The sequence below is a fragment of the Uloborus diversus genome, chromosome 5 (genome assembly GCF_026930045.1).
Source record: "Uloborus diversus isolate 005 chromosome 5, Udiv.v.3.1, whole genome shotgun sequence".
Taxonomy (NCBI): Eukaryota; Metazoa; Arthropoda; class Arachnida; order Araneae; family Uloboridae; genus Uloborus; species Uloborus diversus.
In genome coordinates, this window is record NC_072735.1 from 154,148,581 (window position 1) to 154,172,348 (window position 23,768).

Below are 23,768 nucleotides of genomic sequence, written 5' to 3' on the forward strand. Positions count from 1 at the left end.
GTTATTCACAAAGTTCATTTGTTTCTCTATATTTATGAACTACGAATATAACTACGAACTTGTTTAGTAATTAATTTGTTTTTTACTTAAAAGTGCTACGCATTAGATCTTTGATTTTTCGAAGTTGTTCGTTCGAAGTTAAAAATTCCATCACTTGATACATCTAGCTCGGATTTTCATGTTGTTTTCCAGATATTCGGAATTTAATTTCAAAATTTAGCATGAGCTACAAAGCAATTTTCGTCCTTTCTTTTTTATGACTTGTTCTACTACTCTTGAAACTATAATCTTAATTTTCCGAACTTTTTGACTACGTTTTGGTATTACTGATAATTTTGGTATTACTAAGTGTCCCATGACGTTTTATGTACCGAAGAGGTGGAGATATTCAGAAATTAGCATTGGACAGATTTTCATCTAACACTCAAAGGATTTTTTTTTGAAATAACAAGAAGTAAGGAAATATGTATACTTTTAAATACATTGTATATAAATAACTAAAATCTTTTATTTGTTTAGTTTACTTTTTTGCTTTCTTAACAGGTAAGTTTGAACTTCGTCTAAAAATCAGATAGTAAACGTTACATTTTTCAAAAAAAAAAAAAAAAAAGCAAAAAAAGCAAGAAACAAGAAACGTAACTGTTTGATTTTACCGGTGAGAGAAGCTTCCATTGAAGATTAAACCGTGTGCCACTAAAAATTTTAAGTTTAAAATATTAATTCTCACTCATTTCACTCAGTTTGTTTCTTTTTATCGTTTTATATTGTGAAGCAAGTTAACGTAGAAAAATAATGAAATTTCTCATTAAAAACTGCTGTTTACAGGGTGACAAGAAATAATTTGGGCACACATGATATCTCAAAACTTTAACGTTAATGAAAATATGACTACTAAACTTCAAAATAAATATGAATACAATATTTCTTCTAATACATTTACAAATTTTCAAAGTAGCTACTTCAGTCTTAATACAGAGCTTTAAACGTCACTAAATTTTCGGCTCTGGGCAGCAACTTACTTACTGATATTTGATCACATGCCTTGCATAATGATTTCTTTAGGGAAGCCAAAGTTTTATGAGGTTTAGCACACACCCTTGTCTCTACGATGGACCACACAGAATAATCCATTGGTACAAATCTGGGAAATACTGTGGCTACTTTTGAGCTCCAATGAAGTTCGAAAAATGTGTCTTACACCAATCTTGAGTGTGTTTAGCTCTGTATGCAGGTGCGGAATCCTGTTGGAAGGTCCATCTTTTATTTTCAAAGAACTTTTGTGATCGATGTAAGACAACATCTTCCAAAATGCTTTTGCGGTATGTTTCTTCATTAATCTTTATCCCTTGATTATTAAGAACAATTGATATCTTCCAGCTAGCATGTCCCCCCCCCGAACGATTAGATTGGGTTCGTTGATTCCGTTCAAAAATGTAAAAAGGTCTTGGAGACAAGGATGTGTGCTAAACCTCATAAAACTTCGGCACACCATAAGAACTTCCTAAGCAAGGAATAGGATAAAATATCAGTAAGTGAGTAGCCCCATAGCCGAAAATTTTGAGACACGTTTAAAGCTCCTTATTAAACCCAAAGGTAGCCACTTTGAAAATTTGTAAATATACTAGACGAAATAATGCTTTCATATTGATTTTGGAGTTAGGTCTTAATATTTTCATTAGCATTAAAACTCTAATGTATTATGTGTGTCCAAGTTATTTCTTATCACCCTCTAATGGACATAGACAATTGTTTGCAATAAGAAATTATTCTAAATCATTTTTACCATTCTACAATACCTATAGAATTATTTCAACGATATAAAATTTTTCTAAGACATTCATTCAATGAAAAATATTAGATGATCTGCTTTATACTGATTAAATAGAAAACAAAATTAATTGTTTTTTTTTTAAAGTAGAATTAAATTGATATTTTTGCGTACTTATTTTGCTCATGATAAACAATAAGTAAAAAAAATAAGGAAAATAAAGCAGCTAAGTTTAAGAAACTGGATGTGCTGAATTAATGCAACGAATGAAATAATGTGTAACTATTACTTACCTGTAGGAATCGTCTTCTTTTTCATAGGACACAACAGCAAAAATATCTAAGGCCTGTTAAGTTATATAAAGTGTATTAACAAATTATGTAAATTGTATTATGTAAGCTGGCTAGGTAAGGAATCGTATCCAATTAGTGAACGAATTTTACAGCTAGTCCTAAGAAAACCATCTTTTTCCACGAAAAAAAATTACATTATATACAAAAAGACATGTGAAATAATTTTGTTAAAATTGAGAAAAATTATTATTTAGAACTAACTCTATTGGTCTAACATTACATGAAAATTGAAATCTAGTTGGCTTTTTCCCATCACTTTGCTTGTTTTCCCTTTTTATTCTGTCCCCATCAAAATCTGAAAAATCTTTCTTACTATTTACTGTGACGCAAATGCGCTTTTTAATGTACATGACTTGCACAATACAACCCTTTTATAAAACTGTTTAAAACATTTTTGCCGAAAGTTTCGCCTAATCTGTAATTTGCTCTGTACCCATCTATTTATTCATTTACCAATACATTTATGCGTTTCTATATTCGTCTGAAATCTGAAACTCAGAACCAGACGAGTAGAAGTCCAAAAGTTGCGGTTCTCCGTTCATTAGTGCATTGTATGTAGAATCTTATTCCACATCGAGCTATATGAACGTAATTCTAGAAAGTATCTATTGTAATTATTTAACAGTGCTAAAAGAATGCGCGTCCCATTCTTTGCATGCGTCAGATGAGCGTTTTCTCTCGCTCCTGTAAAGTAGCGGTTATGTGACTTATGTAATCCTGGATCTGAGGTACAGAAATGTGAAGCTCTAAACTTTTTGAAAAGAAAATTCAACAAATAACTTTCAACTGTTGGAGGTTCAGTGAAATATGTTTTCCCCTTTATTATTTTTCTATTTTATCACTAGTAGTATTTTTTGTATCAACAAGTCAATAAATGAGAATCACATGAACATTTTACTATGACATGACTCGTACTTATATTTCAGCAGCGGTCTCACTGTTTACGAGATTTCTGAAGTACACTCGAAAAGATTATACTTATTAATTGGTATTACATTTTGCCGCATTAATATAGACAAACTGTAAAAATTAAATTAATTTATTAAGTTAATTAAATTCAAAACATCGTTTCATTTAATCATTTATTATCTAAAAAAATATATATCTGGAAAAAATAAGCAAAAATTAAGCAGTTATAATTTGACAATTATAGTCAGATTGACAGGATTCAAATGGTTACAAATGCTGCACATACTTTTTTCTGAAAGTAGTCTTTATGTTATGAACAAATATACTAATATGAAAAATTAAAAACTTATTAAAAATGTTGAGAGTTAAAGGTTTGAATAAAATAAATAATAAACAGCTCGCACTCACTCACGTTTATGCTCAAACATGCTCACAACCCTTCAAGCTAACCAGGGATGCCCATTCCGCCTCAAAGGCTATGACACGCCCTCACCAAAAATAAGTCTCTTCAAAGTAAAATTAAAAAAAGCGCCATAAAATTAACACCCTTTAAAAATTTCAATGGCTGAAAATTGCTCAATGACCAGCCCTTACCCTTTCCTTTGGCACCCCTGGGTTCACACTTGGCTTCTACTCCCACCTTAGTTCTCTTTTCACAGTGTTCTTATTCTCCATGATTGCCTCAAAATAACTTTCTGGAGTAGTTTTTCCCAGATTTATGCTTTACTTATGTTGATTATTGATTTTACAAGAAATATGACCATAGTTCATTTAGAGGGAATTGATAGAGGAAGTAAATAAACAAAGAGGGTTACTGTTTAGCGCCAACATATGCTATTGTCATGAATTGTGCACTGGATTGGCGATTCTTCTCAGGAACACTTTGCTTATCTGTTTAGCGCAGTTTTCGAACTCCCATCGCCAATCAGACAGCGGTATCGCTAAGTGTCACGTTCTTTTGTTTACTTCCACTATCAGTTCTCGCTGAATTCACTATAGTATTAAACTTATACAAATTATGATTTTTATGAATATTTATAAGGATACGAGTAAACTGTGATTTTATCATGGTTGGTTTAAAGTTGATATGGTCCGTGTGAGATCCTTCTAGAAATATAATATTCACAATGTCGTTGCCAATGTGGCGTTTTCTTTCTACCTGGAAAGAAAATGGATTTAATAAAAAAAAAATTATGTTTGATAAGTCCTTTTCTAAAACTTAAAAAATGTATTTAAAATTGTGCTTCGTATTTAAGCAACAATTTAGATCCTTTAAGTTGTCAGTTGTCGATGATTTATCTCATGAGGCATTTCTGGGTATTTCCAACGGTAAAATTACAACAACACATTGCTCATTAGAGCGTTCAAGGTTTTCTTAGAATATTGCTTTTGGAGCCATAGTAGTTCGTAAACATACTTTTCTCAGAAGTAACGAGTTAAAAAAAATTCTGCTAGCTTTGAGAATTAAAGTTTCAAGTGTTATAACAGCAACAAATATTTGGAAATAGTCAAGAGCGAGGGTCAAGAATACAAAGGGACGAAGACCGTGTTGTAATCCTCAGAAGACAAAATATCTCTGATACAAATGTTGTGCTACCTTGTCGTTTCATGAGGTTAAATTTTGGCAGCTTTTATGTATTTTTACGCGATTATATTAGTAGAAAGTTTTCTGTGTTTATTATCTTTTGAAGACAGAAATGTTTTTGTTTTTATTTTTCCCATTATGTTAAAAATCTGAAATAGTTTTGAATTCTGAAATACGTTAAAATTGTACTAAGTACACTTTCAGGAACATTGGACACATTGATGAGGTGTTAAGGATTTATCTTCTTTAAAATCAATGATAATTATTTTAAGCAAATAATAGTAAATTAGTTACACACTACTGTCTATTGCTTAATCTATTTAAAAGATCTGACAGTTTACTTTCGTCCATTTCACTCTAACCAAATACAATATGCAATAAATGAAATGAAACTAAAAGAGCAATTTCTGCTCTTCCTTTCAGCTCAAAAAAAAAAAAAAAAAAGCATTTTAATTTTTTACAAAAAGTAAAATTTTGAAAGATTCTTTCGCAGATGAGATTTGTGATTCAATGTTTGCTCTCAATTACAAACTAAGCTCGAGAAATTCATATTTAACATCAAACGGTACTTTATAGACATCTGTATGATCTGATACTATGCAAATTTGTCATTAACGAAATAATTAACAGACGTTCGAATGTGAAACGAGTGGGTTGAATCTATAGCAGACACAAATATATATTCCGAAGGAGCAAGATGTATAGGTAATTCCTAATTAGTGATCCAATTCATAATTAATACGTGAAAGCAAATTACGAATGCAATTTCAATGCTATAAGAAATTAAACACGGTTTTAGCTAAGAGCACTATGAAAGTGTGGAAGACATAGCAGTAACGTAATGTCGAAAATAACTTTTTCAATCCTCATTTAAATCCGAATCTACTTAAACCTTTTTATACCAGATTAATTTGGTTGGTTATTAGATTTGTAATTAGGTCACTTGATGTCTGGAATTCTTAAAATTGCTAGATTTATTTTGAAAAATGAAAGATTATCAACTCCATGTGTGTCGGAGCAAAGTTTTTAATGAAAAACAAGAGTTAAAGTGATGATAGCAAAAATTATTTTCATAAACCTGACGTTTTTTAGCATTTCATCGTTACTCATTAAAATATAAAAACTGAAAAAGTTTTCTGTATTGTATTGTTTTTGAATTGGACGTTGTTTTATGCATTGTGCTGAAATGACACTTTTGTCAACCGAGCTTTTAAACTTATTGGTATAGAACGAAGGCTTCGTGAATTGTGTTTGAATTCCTTCTTTAACTGATGAGTACTTTCAAAACACAGAATCAACAACAGGAAACCGCTACTTTGAGTAATGCTCACGTATTAGATTTAAATACTTAAAGTTTGTCTTTGATGTAACGACAACAGTTTTCCGACTGCATTTACGTCAATAAATGTGATCATATTTTTAATGAAATGAAAGAATTGCATTTCGCTCACATTTAGTTACGGAATAAAGTACAAGATGTCTGAAAAGTTCTTGACACATTTTGTAAAATCATAGAAAACAAAAAGTTGTCTTATAAATATGCGGTTTATGCCATAATACTTCATAAGGTTCATGATGTTTTTTGACGTACAAATAAAAGACGAAAAATTAAGAACTTATAACTATATGCAATCTCTGAATCCTCACAGTAGAAATTTGTTTTTTATACACCGTAAAAACAATTCAGAAACGTTCCTGGAAAATAATGAACAGCTAATGTGCTTATTTTTTTGCCAAGAACATATCTTGCAAAAAAACCAGGACCGCTTTACGCTAAAAGTAAGTAATCTTCGTGAAATTTTCCTTGAATCTTTCTGAGTGTAACAGAAATCTCCCCGGTAAATCCAGTTATCTTTCTGGAACCTTCAGAGAATAGTTTAGTAGGTTTTAAGTAATTGCCTTCCTGATTTACCAAGAAAGCTACAAAAGCATTGTTGCAAACAAGGTCAACGCTGAGACAGAATTGCAAGTACCGAACATATCACTTGCCTACAACTAGCAAAGCTGCGGAATCCAGAGACATATATGCTCCCATTGGGAGCTTAGTTAGTCTGGATGGGCCGTAATTGATCTGATGCAGATACACTTAAGTACGCTTAGTTAATAATTAAACTGGTGGATGAAAATGTTTTTGACAACAGTAAGAACTCTGCATTCGTGCAACTTGTAGAAATTCAGGAAACCTTGTGACTAAAATACTTAATTTTCACAGGAAATTGGTGAAAACCTGAGTAATCCTGAAGCGTTCCACCGAAATAAAGTGACATTTTAGAATTTTTTTTACTGTGTACTGTGACGATACAGCCGTAAATGCAAATTACTTACAATTACTTTTTTGTCTCTTTGCTTTTACTTTTTCTCCTTTATTTTACGATGTTATCAAAAAAGTTTTCGAACTTGTAATGTATTATGGCGCAAATCGCTTATCGATACGAGAATGTATTGCTTTTATATTAATTTTTGAAATGCGTCAAGGACTTTTCGGACACCCTGTATAGTAAGAGAAGTAATTTATAAATCATTACAATAAAATTAGAATAATTTGTTTTAGGAAAAGTCATTATTTTCATTCATTTGTCTAGATAATAAAGAAAGGCGTCTTACTTGTTGACGATTGTCTTTGGAATAAGGCAAAAGAGTAGAAACGTGGAACATTATTTCATGGCCTTCATATATCGTATACGCAGAATACTTTCCTGTCATATCACCTTGTTGTAAGAAAAAAATCTTATTAATGTCAATCTAAATAATTATTAAAAACATTCTGAAGTGGTATATATGTATATACATACTTCTCAGTTCCCAAAATTGTTACTAACCAGTTTAAATTAGTATTTAATGTAGAAATACTTCATTCACGCGTTAAAACTATTTTATTACATTTTGAACAGCAATCAATAGGTAATGAATAGTAATGATACTATGTAATCATTGCTATGTAATCGTGTTAAGTATTTTACATTGTAAAAATTGAAGCTTTTGTGAGAGAAGGCAGTAATTCGGTTTTGAACGAAATCGGTTGCTTTGTTACTAACGATTTGAACTCACGACTTGAGCAGTTTAAAAATTTGGGTGAACAAATTCAAATAGACAAGAGCTAAATTTTTTCAGTAACAAGGGTAAATAATATATGACTTTTATCAGACTCCCAGTTGTAATTCGAAGGCACTATGTAATCATTGTTTAGTTTGTAAAAGCAGCAAAGACTAACCAATTTATAAAGATTGAGATAGTGTTTTGTTACTTAATCCATAGAATTTTATGATATGTAAAGGCTGATCGTTTTCTAGCTTAAGCAGCTTAATACAAATGCAAATTACCATCAGAAGTAATTTCGCAATTTGTGATATTAGTTTTGATTTGCATACTAGTTGCAAAAGTTCTTGCTCCTCCCAATGAAGTTTTGTGATTGAAAAGGAAAATAAATAACGTATGAATGTACAGAATTGCAAATAACTGCAGACAAGTGCTTTAAGGGTACAATGAACCCCTTTTTAAATGCAGAATAAGCAGAATAGATTGTTTATGAAAAGACATGCGACAAAAGCAAAGAGCTAGATAAACAAGAAGTTTTAAAAGTAAAAAGAAAAGCGGATTGATCGAACGCCAAGGAGAAAAATTTAATTGAACAAAGAACCAATGGGAATGCAATGAATGATATAGAGCTTTTTCACAGGTAAGCAACAAGTGCAAGATAGAATTCGATTGAAGGAAGGTTAAGCCACAAAGCTGTGTGTGTGAAACAGAAAAGACAATTTCAAAAACTGGAAACCGCAAGAAAAGAAAAAGCTAAATGATGAGAGAGAAAACACACACACACGTAGAGAAATGAAACAAAACACAAGAATTCAAAAAAGAAAAATAAATAGAAGAGAGAAATGTCAAAAGCGCTACAAAAACGAACAGAATTTAAAAAAAACCTAACACAACAGCTAAAAATGAATGAAAAAAAAAACATACAAAATAGAAAAAAATGGATAGTGAAAAGGATAAAACTATAAAAATGGAAGCCATATAGTAGAAAAATACAGAATTTCTTCAAGATTATTAGCTACGTTAGAACTATTCCTCAGAACATGGGAAAATTCCCAAAAATGAAGATCAGATGAATTGGGGAACGTGTCTGTAGTAATCTGCGATTTTGAGCAATTATACGTTTCTATTTTACTTCACACAATGGTTTATGTTTATAGTAAAAATCACAAATTTAACATTCTAATCAGCAAACAGAATTATTCCTTTCTCCAGAATTTACACCATGCTTAGCACTTAAGAATTAAAATATAATGAATAAAATTTCAATATAAATTAAAACACACAAGGTAGTTTCCATCGTATTAAAGCTGCTTTTAAAGCAAGAGTACACTTTCATTCTAGTCTTATTCAGTTTACATTACTCTGATACGCGTAATTTATCAACTGGCCGTCAAGCTGCTTGACATCTATGAGAGTCATAGTAGATTGGACTTCTAATTAGGGAAGAGAGCAAACTTCGTAGATGCACGTTGAATTTGAAATTTAATGTTTGACGGAGAAGTGACGGAAACTTTGAATTATTAAACATTGCTGAACCACATTAGATACTAATGGAAAATGTATCAAATATGTCGTGTAATCTCGAGAAAACTTCATGAAGGTTGTTTTATTTCCAAGAAATCTTTTATTTCAGAGCCTTGGTGACATTTTAAAATTAACTTTCGTTCCAAATTTATGTATAAAAGAGAATTTTAAAAGACATCTTTACGTTATTTGGATGTTATTAGCTGATGCGGTAAAAACTAGGAAATCATCACTGGAGTAGTTTTATTTAAGTATTATGTTTTGAAACATTTTATAATTTCTGAGCCATATAGTTTTATAACGTGCAGTATTTTACAAGAAGTTGAATTTTTGCTTTTAAAGAAAAACTTAGTTGCAATTTTTCGGGTTTTTGAGATGATTAGCTGAACTTTCAATAAATAAAAGTTAATACCGACGATAGTTGTTCTCTAAATTGTAAAATAAATATATAACAAATCTATTTAAAGTCACTAGTAATTTTTTATAAAAATGTTTCTCTACGGACTATTAAGCATAATATTATTGTATATAAACTTTTTTCATACTCTGTAAATTACTAGGTTTTTGGAAAAATATGTCTAATTGTATAAAGTTTATATAAATTGTTTAAGAGAAAATAGATTCAAAACAGCTTGAATGCAGTTATACCAAAGATTTACGAAAAATTGAAGAAGAAATTTAAGAAGAGATTGAAATTGAAGAAAATTCAAGAAGAGATTTACCAAAAATTGTAATTTCTAAATCATAATAAAGAATTAATAACTTTTTTTTTTGAACTGAATTTGCTTCCATATCCATTTTGTTCAATTCAATAATATACACAGGGTGTTTATAAAATACTTCGCTGAAAAAAAAAGTATTAAAAAAAACTGCTTCACTAAGTTAGAGCACCTTTTGCAGTTCTGATAAGAAATTATCGATTTTCACCTTCAAAATTTCTCTAGCGCAGTCTTAATTTATCTTCTGGTGTTTAGAGTTTGGTCATAACAGTGCTTATATGGATTTAGGTTGTTACATTAGAGCTTACAATACGTGCTGAAATCAAAAGTTGCGGGAGTTGACCATCAAAACCTCCCTCGCGAAGTCTCTGAGGGTTCGATATAAACGACATTTTCAGTTTTCGATTTCAGTGCCAGCATACTGCTTTTAGCTATCACTGTACCAATCGATTAAAAAATTTGATGAAAATAGGATCAAAACAGAAAAATGATTTAACTTTAATTATTTTTTAAAATTTATTTTATTTATCAGAGCACAATTTTATAAGCACCCTGTATATTAAAAATCCTTCTCTCTACATGAGTTAATCCTTATAAAATTCGCATTTAAAATTCGAAACCATTCGATGAGTTTAAAAGGCAGACTTTGTTGCACCGTATTTGATTCCTAAGAGTAAATAGGAGAACAATCTATTTATTTGTTGGATGAAAAGTTATAAGTACAAGAGTGTTGCAAAAAGCATTCAATGATAATTTGATAATTCTTTTCTTAGACTTTCAGACCTTTCGCCATCCAAAATTTCAATGACATCATTAACTACAATTTCCCGTTTGTTATCTATATTAAGAATGATTTTTTTTTCTTGTTTAAGGTAAAATCTGCAACTGAATTTGAATCAGGGGTAGGAATTACAAGTATTTTTTTCAGTAGAATCAGGAAAATTAATAAGAAAAAAAGTACCTTTGACATCAAGTCCCCCTCTGTATTTATCCCAACTTTTCAGACGAATTTTCTCTCCTAGTAAATTCACAAATTTATCAAAATCTCTCGTTCCCGTCTCTGAAATGAAAAGTTAAATATAAATAAATCATCAGAGGAGAAAGGATGAATATGAAGTTGATTAGAATATTTGATGTTGCATCACCATATTTACCTTATTTATTCTTCAGTATATTCTATAGTCAGACAAAATAAATGCTTAGGGATGCGTCTCGATAAATGAAAATTGTCATAAGCAGAAAGTAATGAATAATTAAATGTTTTACTTAAATATAAATAATTCTTTCTTGAAATGCATTAAAATTTATTAAGAATTAATTTTTTCTATTAACGTTTCTTAATGAGTTTAAACTATGCATACAAAATAAACTTATTCTTGTTCTACCTGAACATAGGAAAAAGAAACACTGCATTATTTCAATTTCCATTAGTCTTGTTCAGTAAATATTTAGTAGCTTTTGGCATTAAACATTTATAGCAACTAGATTCTTGAAGTCATTATTAGATTTTGTAAATTTACTCATTAATTTTTGTATTAACATTCATATTTGATTAAATTGAAGAAGGCAAGATATAACCATGGAAGGGAAAAATATCACGTACAGTTTTAAAGTTGCAATGAACCCTTCTGCATTTGAGGAAATAAAGAGATAAGATATATAATCATTAATGGTAATCTTAAATAGAAAAATCAGCTACAAAAGGGCGGAAAAAATAAGCGAGATTCCAACATTTATCATAATGTTCCTTTTTTAAATGATGAATTTTTTTCGTGTTTTACCATGAGTGTAAAATATTTTTGAGACATTTTAAATGCGTTATTTTAAATGCGTTATGGGCCAATGTTACCCTTGCGTTTGGGTTACTTTGGCCCAAGGTAGTTTTCCCTATTAAAATCATAGTATTAATAATAATAATAATAATAATAATAATAATAAAAAAACTTATGTTCTTATGAAAATCTTTTTATTTAAAAGAAAATACATTTTAGATGAAGTTTAAGTCACACATATTTGTTTTACTGGAAACTTAAAAAAAATAAAATGCATGTGAAGGTCTAGTTATTGTCTTGAAACGGCCAATGAAAAACAGTCCTCTTTTCATTAGTTATGGAAGTTGGATAACTTTTTTAATAGAACATCATTTATGGAGCAAAGTATCCTTAATTGTTGGTTACTTCCAAGACTTGCTTTTTCGTCCCATTGCACTCAACAACAGCTCCTTCTTCTCTCATACCAACAGCTATTACTGGGAACCTGACGACCAAACGGCACGACCTTGAGGGTCACGGATTTGGACAAAATTCTAGCTATAGGTCCATTCCCATTAAATATGAGCGCAGGTAAAGTGGTTTGACTGCATAGACCCTAGTTTCTCTGCAACGAGGGCCCAAAGTTGCTAGTTCGGTCCCAGAAATGCTATGGTGTTTCGATTGGAATTTCAGAATTCGACACTATGTTCGATCTCCCAACACTTTTGGCATCTTTTGTTAGTAAATTGAGTATAAGAGGGAACATTTATTTATTTATGGGCATTATCTAAGTTAGTCGAAATGATCTTGTATTTTTGTTCTTTTGTGTGCCATGTGCAATAAATCAGAGCTTTTTCTCTTCTCCCATTTTTTGCTTATCAATTTGGGATATCATTGATAGCAGATGATAAATATCCAGTTTAAAAATTGTTTTTATTAGCAAACGATAAATACTTTTTACAAGTTGACGATTAATATAAAGCGAAAATAATTAGTTTCTTCTGAAAACGATAAATATCCTGTTACTGTTATTTTGTCACTCAAGTTATTTAAATTTAAAGTAGTAGCCATTTTGAATCTTAGAACCACTTATTAAAAATTAGTATTCCATGTAATTAATTCAAAGGTTTTTATGCAAACGGTTCGTTATGCAGTACAATAGCAGAAAAAGCGATAAAAGTGGTACTTTTAAATTAAACTCCATTACATTTCTGGGTCCAAAATACCAACTTTGGACCCCAGTTGCAGCCAAACTAGGGTCTATGCAGTCAAACCGCTATACCTGGGCTCATATTTAGTTGGAATTGACCTATATCTAGAATTTCGTCCAAATCCGTGACCCTCAAGGTCGTGCCGTTTTGTAGTGAGCCTGTACTGTTCTACAATAAAATTCTCTAAACTTTCAAATACATTTCCCAAAATTTGAGAGAAGTGGATGCAGCTGAGTCGACTTCTTCGAGATAACCAACAAATTTCCTATTCCTCTTCATCATCCGTAGTAAAAATCATGTAAGTGTTGCGTGATAAATTGAGGCTGTAATTACTTTCTTTATCCGTTGTTCAGAGTTCTCAGATTTTTCTTGTGTTTTCCTGTTCAGGGTTTTGTTGTTAGTTTTTCTTGATTCTCCAAATCCCTCTTGGACCCCCCCCCCCCCAACGAATTTATTTGAAGTTTTAATACTGGGCGAAAGTAGTTCATAATTTTAAAGTTAGGAGAGTTGTTGTTATTTTGAAACTTTTAAATGCAAATTGTAAGGGAAATGAGAAGTACAACTATACTAAGTATAAACTATTCAATAATGTTTGTAAATAGGTACTTAACAAACTCTTAACAGATGCAGAATTGTTTCTACAGGCAAAAGTTTAAGAGCTTATAAAGGCTCGCGTTAGCACTAAGTGATCAAAATCACCAATGCTGCTCCTTGTGGGAAGTTATTGAGCTGCTCTGTATACTTTACTGCTTATATGGGACTGCACTCTAACGGATACAGTCGAAATAAATTTAGAAACTGTTTTATGAACGTTAGCAGAGAAAGTTGCATCTTTTACTCAGTTTGGACCAAAGAAAAACCCTAGGGCCAAAGTATCCAGTGTTTACGGTACGCATTGACACTACGGGTTAGTATTCTATTGAAAATCAATAGATCTTAATAGATATTTAAAATGTTCATAACATAAGCTTTATCATTAAAAAAAAAGCATATATTGTTTTTAAACGCGACATGTATGCTTCAAAATATTTTATCAAAATTTAAAACTGACTTGCTTTGCCATATAATCTTGATTTCAAAACGAATCGTATTTGTTTTAATCCGGAATCAATTGTACATTTCGCGACTTTGGTAAAATATTGCCGCAGACGCTTTTTAATTTCTCTTTACGCAACTGCAGGAGAACCTGTATCATCCGACCTCAGTAATCTAAATTTCCGCAAATCCGAAAACCACCGTAATGATATACTTGTACTGTCAATTGAATTAATTAAGTGTAGTGCTCTGCTTGAGCGTTTTAAGTAAGTGTTGTTCTGTTATTGAACGCATTACACGACTGTCGTAAATATCGTCCTTCATTAAATACACTATACGAAATGCGTGGGAACTAAATCAAAGATCCCTTCTCCGCACTCTTACTCTCTGCACTGATACATACTCAACACTTAGCAGCCGAAAAATGCATTAGACCCATTGGTTAAGAAGTACATGAGTGATTTTTGTTAATTTTTATAACATTGACTAATTATCACATTATGCACAGTAGTCCAGTACAATATTGCATTGTATACTTATTAATATTTTTTTCCATACTGGAACACTGTTCATATTTTGTGTTTACTATTAATCACATTAACAATATTTTGCACTGAAAATCATTTATCTCCTTACTGTAACAGTTATGAACCATTTTAACTATGTTACAGCTGTTGTAATGCACAAGACATGTTAAAAGCATAATAGCATCTGTTATCCGAAAGATTTGATTTTCCTAACTCCAAAGGGTTCAAATTCGTTCTGATTAAAGAGGTTTTACTGTAGTTTACTGCGCCCTATGCAGTTGCAAGTACAAACTATCATTTTAGGGAGGGTCATGCTGAAGAATGGTCCCCTCCCCTATGTACGAACCAACGGTTTTGGGTACAAAACATTTCTTAAAATCCTTGGATGTCAATAAAAGTACCAAATCGGCCAGCAATAAGACATTTAGTAGAGCATCAACGTTAGTAATTAATTTTATAAGCAATAAAAATAAGTAACATTTAAAATATTTACTTTTCAAAATAATTAATAAATTGTAAAGATTTCTGAAATCATTTACATTTTATTCATGAAGTATTTGAACACAATGTGGACGCATAATATTTTCGACGGTTTAGGAGAGGGGGGGGGGATTGGTCATGAATTCCATGATAATCTTCCACCTTACAACCGCCCTTTATCTCCACGTATTTACAAATTCATTGTTTATGTAATACATACAATGTTGCCACTTCATTTTTTGTGTCCATATTACTTAACATACTTTCTATGCTTACAACTATCGCTTCCTTCTCTTTAATGTCGTTTTTAGTCTTCACGAACTGGTTAAAAGCAACAGAATCATTTTACTTTATCTAGGGTGTTAGGTATTTAGCCAGTTAACTATTTTATACGTATTATGTAACTCCAGACCGAAATTGGTTCCGTTTCCTTTTGCACTTTAAATGAAAATAAAAGATGGATGCGAATGGAATTCGGCACTTCATTCATTCTAAGAAACTCATGCTCAAATCTCAAAGAATTTCCTTTTCTGACTTTGTTTGAAAATGATAAAATGAAATAAAACGTACAGTTAGGGGCAAGGAAGATTATACTTGTACATGTAATGATCGCAACTGGAACTCTTTTCCCACTTCATAATGTCGCAAATTTGCATCATTGCTCGAGTCCTGAACCAAAATGCATGTATTGTGAAGATTCCTGGATTCCAAATTTTATTTCTCATTTTAGCATCGAGTTTTAAAAGTTTTATAAAGATTTGGTTTCGTCTTGTGTGCTATTTTCAGCCTCTAATTTATTTCTAGTTACGCATACGTCTTTATAAACGCATATATTATGAATAATTCTGGATTCCAAATTTTATTTCTCATTTTAGCATCGAGTTTTAAAAGTTTTATAGAGATTTGGTTTCATCTTGTGTGCTATTTTCAGTCTCTAATTTATTTCTAGTTATGCATACGTCTTTATAAACATATGGGAAGTTTCAACGGTGATTTCATATCGATGAAAAGGCTACAACACCATGAAAAAGTCATTGTTAAACTTTATTTCTATTGTTTTCGCGCTTAAAAACAGAAGACTTTCTGAAGAAGCTGGGATGCTTTTTCTTCCATTTATTGCAAATTTCAAGAAGAGGATTAAAAATAATACAACGATTTTTATCTCTTGGAAAATCTCATTACATGCATAAAAAGATAAAAATTTGCTCGATGTAACCATTAAATGCTGTAAGATTTTCTATCTTCGCTAGACTGTAATAAGAGTGTGTAAAAGGTTTAAGGATTACGAACAAAAGAAAAAAAAAAGGCGGAGAAACGTCTTTGAGTTTTAATCCATTCTGCAGAAACTATTCAAGATTAAAACACTTTCTTTGTCTTCAGTTAACTATTACCTACTTACTTCTTCTTTTAAAAGACATATTAAAATTTTGACGTTATATTCTTCTATACAGCTATACATTGTAAGGAATCTATCAAAACTCACTTTGTTTAGTATGTTCATTAAATTATTCTATGGGAAAAATAATTATTCAATTTTTCAATTATAGTGACTATTAATTACATTTTAAGCAAACACTTTACGATAATAGTACAAGCGAAAGATTTAGCAATGGATAGTTAATTTAACAAAGGATTAACATATTAAAGAATATATATTTTTTTGTTTTTATATTTTTTATGTATTGAATTCATTTTTTTAGCCCGTAAGAAATAGATATGATAGTTGATTACATATTTTAAACGGAACCCCATTTTGACTACCGATTAAAAACCTCACCCAAAATTTAATAATTTTTATTAATTAAATATTTGAAAATTTTAATTGCTAGCTTGTGTTTTTATCATTAAGTTGCAATAGAATAGTTACAACAGCATTAGTAGTTGAAAAAGTATACAAATGGTTGAAAAACCATTTTTTTATGGATGACAGCGCCATCTATTCAAAACCAAAACCAATCTATTTAAAAAAAAATTTTATAGGATTTTCATTCAGTATTTTTACTTAATCTATAAACAACATTTAGCTTTTTTGTATAAGTTGATATTTCTGTATCAGATAAAAATACTGAGTCACCTTTTAAATAAAAAGCGTGAAAAATAAGTAGGAATACATTACTCTCAAAAAAAAAAAAAAAACAATTTGTTCAAAAGACAGCTTGATTTAGTTTCGCTGACACTTACCCCCCCCCCCTCCCTATATATGTCAAAAGATAAGATTGAAACTGAAAAACAAGTTGGAACGAATTTTTTTGTCGGCGAAACTGCGGGGTCACCAATTTAGTCTATAATATCTGTAATAAAGAAAGCATATATCTGTTTAAAATAAATTTGAACTCTTATTAGTTTATCAAATTAAGAACGACGATAAACCAGATCTTTCATGTAAGAGAAATGGCAGGGATTTTTTTAAGGTTAAATTTATAATTTTGTCAGGTTAGGTTTTTGTCGCGGTAAGTAGTACTCTATACCATTCCCTCTTTTTTTTTTCATTGTAGAGTATGGAAACACCATGAACGCTTGAGAGTTGGACTGAGTAAGAACAAATACATCGCTTTTGTCACTTAATGATCAGAATCGTAGAAAGTTCGATATCCAATCCAGTACCTTTCTGATGAAATGATGACAATGCAATTCCTAAACGCATCAGAAGATCTACACTTGACCACAGAAAATGTTCTTCGGAAGTTTTTTTTTTTGTTCTGGTCCATTGTTGATCAAGTTGTCGAAAATCCGATTGGAAGAGAAATGTTTCCCAAGCTCTTGACATGATTCCTTATAGATAGGGGAGAGTTGAGCCTTTAGGATACTGCTAATTTCTAAGGATCTATTTTTAGCAGTCATGTTTTTGTAATTTCTAATTGTAACCTTAATCACGGAATGGTGTTATAGTAAAAAATCAGCATCAAATGAGTAAAATTGACGATTTTGTGAGAGAAAGAAAATTTCATGACTGCAAATTAAATATTTTCTTCATTTTTAATTCATTTTCTGTGTTTGTATTTGTAAATTTAACCAGCTGAATTTTATTTTGTTACAAAAGAGTAGTACTTTAAATAATTTGTTTTCGAGAAAATACTGATAGTGCATTATGATTGACCATCATTTGAATTTTTCATAAACAACGTGGTGATTGTACTTTATAACAGCTAAACATTTCGTACCTTAGGACACGTTCCAAAGTACAACATATGCATGGTTCTTAATAATTATGATTTGTTTAGGAACATGGGACAATGTTCTAATCTTACATAGTCTTTTAAACACATTTATTGTTAGATAATAATTCATATTTCATTATTCAAAATCCTTAATTAATTAATCATGATTTAATGCACGCCCATGGATTTTTTTTTTGTTTTCTGGTGCAAAATTGGTTCAAGTATATGGCTGTTTCCTGAATCATGAAGACTTCCCCATAGTACAACAGGATGTTGTACCTTGGGACAGTTTTGAACTTTTACTTTAAATAGCTGGCAATATTTTATTTTCAAACTGTCTGAATTAAAAAAAAAATACATTGCATGGAAGTATGTTGGGGTATTATTTATTGTGACTTTTAGTAAATTTGATTCGAAAAATTGACGTCAAAAATTAAAATATGAAAAGTGTCCCAGGGTACAACACTCTTCCCTACAGGTGTCTGTCGTATAACACGGTTAATTCGTTCCATGTAATATCGAAAAGGTGTTATACAAAAGTACAAATATCAATGTAGCATTTTTTTTGCCTTAATAGTAGAGTGACTGAAATAGGATCCTTATATCAGATCAAGAGGAAGTCTTATAAGGGTTCTCTGTAAAGGTCACAAACAGTCATTGTAAAGTCATCAAACGGTTACCGAAAGTTACGAATAATGTCCGTTACAAAGCAACGTTGCAGTGACTGCATCATAACGTTTCAAAGTATGTTATTAGGAATTGGTTGTTGCAGAGATGTCGCTGTTAAGCTATGTAAAACATACCACAAATGTGACGATTGTGCATTTCACAGGGTGCATTTATGCTGTGACTTTATTTCATTGTCATTGCATGAATGAACCTTAAATCATCACGCGATTGTAGGTTGACTTACTGTTATAGTCATAAATTAAAGTTTTTAAAAATAATTTTTATGAATAGTATGGATTTTGGATACAGTTTTAAAACATATGAACACGAACTTAAACAACTTATATCGAATCATGAGACGGCCACATAGGTGTTTTCTGTAACGGTCACAAAACCGTCATTGCAAAGTCATCCGTAAGTTACAGCAAGACCTGAATAATGTCAGTCCACTGAATTGTTTCAAAACGACTTTGCAGAGAGGGCATCTTAATGTTCCAAAGCATCTGGTTGAGAATTTATTATTACAGTGACAGCATCTTAATGTTCCTAAGTAACTAGTTAAGAATTAATAATTCCAGTTACTGCATTATAATGCCCCAAAGTAACAGTTTAGGGATTGGTTGTTGCATTGACGGCCCCATATTGTCCCAAAGTAACTGGTTAGGAATTTATTATTGCAGTGACAGCATTTTAATGTCCCAAAGTAACTAGTTAAGAATTGATAATTGCAGTGACAGTATTATGATGTCGAAAAGTAACAGTTTAGGGATTGTTTGTTGCATTGACGGCACCATATTGTCTCAAAGCATCTGGTTAGGAATTTATTATTGCAGTGACAGCATCTTAATGTCCCAAAGCAACTAGTTAAGAATTGATAATTGGAGTGACAGCATTATAATGTCCCAAAGTAACAGTTTAGGGAATGATTGTTGCATTGACAGCACCATATTGTCCCAAAGTAACTGGTGAGAAATTGATCATTGCACTGGCAGCATCACAACGTCTCTAAGTAACAGATTAGAGATTGGTTGTTGCATTGCCTGCATCACAATGTCCCAAAGTAACTGGTTAGGAATTGATTATTGCATTGATAACATTGCAATTTCCTAAAGTAACTGGTTAAAAATTGATTATTAGAGTGACGGCATCATAATGTCAACTGATTGTTGCAGTGGTAGCATCATAATGTCCCATAGAATAAGGATCGTAATTCTTTGTTGTAACGACGTCGCAGATTGGTTACATGAAACATGACACAAATGTGTCGCTGCGTTGCTCCTGTGAGGAGTTAAGATTTTTTTTCACTTGTAACTGTGACTAATTTTACTCGCACTGACGCACAGTGTGGCATAGTGGGCAAAAATCCACCGAACTCACGGGTTTTGAGCTAGGAGCTTCTATTATGGCTCAAAATGCGACAAAATTCTTCGACTATTTCATAGTGGTGCTACAATTTTGAATTTTTTAACCCCCTAAGCCCCGCAGAGCTCAGAATGGACCCAAGTCGCGATTTTGAAAACTAAAAAGTATGACCATATTTTTTCCCTGATATGTGGCTCAATGCTTAGTATAAATCGAGGAATTGGATGATAAAACACAACTTTTGATCTCTGCCGGGTGTTCAGAAATGCTTTTTCCCACCGTATAAGTCATTAAAAACATGATTTTTCAGGTTTTTTCCGTTGAAAAAATGGGTTTTAACCGTCTTCACACATCTTCCGCGCAAGAACAAATATATATTTTAATTCTAATCTACAAGTTTTCAATCATTTTCCAAAGTTTAAAAAGCAAAATGCCCCCTAAAACACCGAAAAATCGCTCAAAGTCCGAATTTTATCCCGAGATCCTACCATTGTCCACGAGAGGGCAATCGGCAAACAGCTTATTTTACATGTATACATTTATATGTATCAATTTCGAGAATACATCATCTGCGTTCAAATAAAGACCTTTTACATTTTGAATTTTCAAATGCTTTTGATGTTTTTAAGAAAATTGAATGTATTAAAGTAACAGTTGAGCAAATGTGTAGACGCAAAATTAGTGTGTTTGTCTGTTTCCTCGGAATAATCGTAATATTTGAATTGTAACTAGTATTTTCACTCTTTTTCGTAAGCGTTTTTGTTGGAATTCTAACTTAAAATGTAAAAACACATGTTAAAATTTTAATGTGTTTTAAACTAAACAATTAATGCTTCGATAAACCCTTTTAGCCCCTGTTTTGTTCCTAACAACATCATTTATAGTTTATAATACAGCTAAATTATGGGTAAGGATGAAAGGATTACTGAAATTATATGATTTTACTTCACTCTATTTAATTTAAAAAACAAATATTTACAATTATATGTCCATTAGCTTTCACTTTAAAAGTATGAAAAACAGTAAAGACATGTTATTTTAACTTTATTATAAAGTTTTATTGAATTTATATTAAAATTTATGTTTCTTGGTCTTACACGCAGAAACTGATTTTAAAAAATGTAATTTACATAATTTGTTTAAATACTTATTTATGTAACAGAGAACAAAGTTTTCTATTTTGCATACTTATGTAAAAGAGTGAACATACCTGAAATAATTCAAATATTCCGATTAATCCAAGGAAACAAAACATACTAATATTGCGTCTACACATTTGCTCAACTGTTACTTTAATACACTAAATTTTCTTAAAAACATCAAAAGCATTCGGAAATTCTAAATATAAGGGTCTTAATTCGAACGCAGACGATTTGTTCTCAAAATACTATATACACATAAATGTATACAGATAAAATAAGCTGTTTGCCGCTATTGCAGATTTATTCCCGTGGACAATGGTAGAATCTCGAGCTGAAATTCGGACTTTGAGCGATTTTTCGGTGTTTTAGGGAAGTTTTTACCTTTTAAACTTTAGAAAATGATTGAAAACTTGTAGATTAGAATTAAAATATATATATTTGTTCTTGAGCGGGAGATGTGTGAAGACCGTTAAAACCCATTTTTTCAACGGAAAACCCTGAAAAATCATGTTTTTAATGACATATACGGTGGAAAAAAGCATTTCTGAACACCCGGCAGCGATCAAAAGTTGTGTTTTATCATCCATTTCCTCGATTTATACTAAGCATTGAGCCACATATAAGGGAAAAAATATGGTCATATTTTCAGTTTTAAAAATCGTGACTTGGGTCCATTCTGAGCCCTGCGGGGCTTAGGGGTTAAGAAATTCAAAATTGTAGCACCACTACGAAATAATCGAAAAATTTTGCCGCATTTTGAGCCATAATAGAAGATCCTAGCTCGAAACGCGCGAGTTCGGTGGATTTTTGCCCACTATGCCACACTGTGTGACGGTCCTGTAATTTTGCCATGACATGTTGTGCTATCAGGGTTTTAGTTTTATTATTTGAACTCTTAAACTACACTTAACTATTGAATGAGTCACCTACTTGATCAATTCAACATATTTTATGCTTATATGCTTCCAGTTTGCAAAATTGTTAAATCAAAATTTAATTGAAAACACACTTACTTACAGTTTTGATGAAATTAAAATTTTCTCGTACTGTTAAATATTTTCTACGTAATTATGTTGTGACTTATTCTGCCGTGCTAAGCACAGATGTGGTATCTGCACATTTTATCAAAATTGAGTTATTGTTACCAGGTGATCGTTAGTAATTTAATTTACCTAAATGTCAAGTTTTTTGGCGATTTGTGAACGCGAAATATTAAAAAAAGCTTTAAGAAAAAAGTCGTAACTGCAAAGTTTGTGTAGTTTGCTAAGGCAATTTGAACGTAAGTGACAAATACTAAGCCTTTAAAGTGGTATCTGCGCAGTTACCACTTTTTTCCTTAGTATTTTTTGTAGATACTACTTTTATACCTTAGTAAAGCAGCATATTTAATAATGTAGCAGCTTATTGTAACACAGAATATTAAAATTAGTTTACCGTTGAATAGTTGATACAGGTTGATAATAAAAACTAATACAACTTTGCATAATTGTTAAAGTAAATATTCAGCTTTTTCTATTTAAATGTTTATTTAAAATGCAATTCTATAAATGAAATGTATGTAAAATATTCATATCTAATTCTTTCAGGCAAACAAACCGCATTTCATTCTACGGCCAGTAATATTTTTATTCAAGTATCGTCTGCTATCAAAATTATCTTCATGCTCGGTAAAAATGAATCTAGAAAATAAAAAATTATAAAAAACACATTCTTTGAATATAAAAAAACAGAAAATTGTTATGGATTACAGTGTCCAGAGTTTTGAAAATGGTATCTTTCAGAAGGCAGATTCTGTTAGATTTGTATTAACAAAATAAAGCGTAACAGCTAAGTCCAAAGAAAGCAGATGTTTTTAGTATTATTTAATGATACTTTGAGCACGTTTTACTAAGCTATTTTTGTCGTATCTGTGCAGATACCCCTAAAAATGCCTAGTAATTGTCACTTACGGTGAAAATAGCTTAGTATATGAAAAGGTTTTGAAAAGAAAATTTGTCGTAACTACATTTATTAATTTTAAATTAAGATTTTTACAAAAATACTCTCTTACGGTTTTTAGATAAGTTATTTACGAAACAACTACTGCAAGTTGAGCATTTAATTAAGTCATAAATAAAAAAAACGAGTTGTAAAATTTTAATCGTCAATTTCTCATTTTGAGCTCTACCTCAGATACCACATCTGTGCTTAGCACGGCAGTATTGTAAACCCACGTTTATCAATCCTAATTTTTTTAAAATCAAATAATGTCTCTAATGAAAAAAAGTTGTTTAACCCAGATATTTTCTAAAAGAAATACTTGTTGGAAAGATTTAGCAATCATAATTCAATTATCTTAAATAGAAATACGCATTTTCCCTTAGGACAAAATGCAGTTTTTAAGGTTCTTTTTTTTTACAATTGATGGGCATTCATTTCAAATAAAATGTCAAACATCTCTGTTCAATTATGTTTAATACAGAAAGCGAATAACTCTCGAGATTTCATACGCCTACTTAAACAGATTTCTTCGCAAATTTCAAAATGGTGCTTTTTAGTA

The 23,768-nt window shown here is 31.0% G+C and overlaps 1 protein-coding gene across 1 annotated transcript in view; it reads right to left on the reverse strand.

The window, feature by feature from the left end:
* The window catches only part of LOC129223206 (GTPase-activating Rap/Ran-GAP domain-like protein 3), a 199,000-nt gene that overhangs the window by 42,510 nt on the left and 132,722 nt on the right, over window positions 1-23,768 (reverse strand). Inside the window, exons 10-13 of the mRNA XM_054857773.1 lie at window positions 10,856-10,954; window positions 7,220-7,323; window positions 4,078-4,189; window positions 2,062-2,107 (exon numbers count right to left, since the gene is read on the reverse strand). Of these exons, the coding sequence (XP_054713748.1) occupies window positions 2,062-2,107; window positions 4,078-4,189; window positions 7,220-7,323; window positions 10,856-10,954 (361 nt within the window). The remainder of the gene's footprint in view (window positions 1-2,061; window positions 2,108-4,077; window positions 4,190-7,219; window positions 7,324-10,855; window positions 10,955-23,768) is intronic.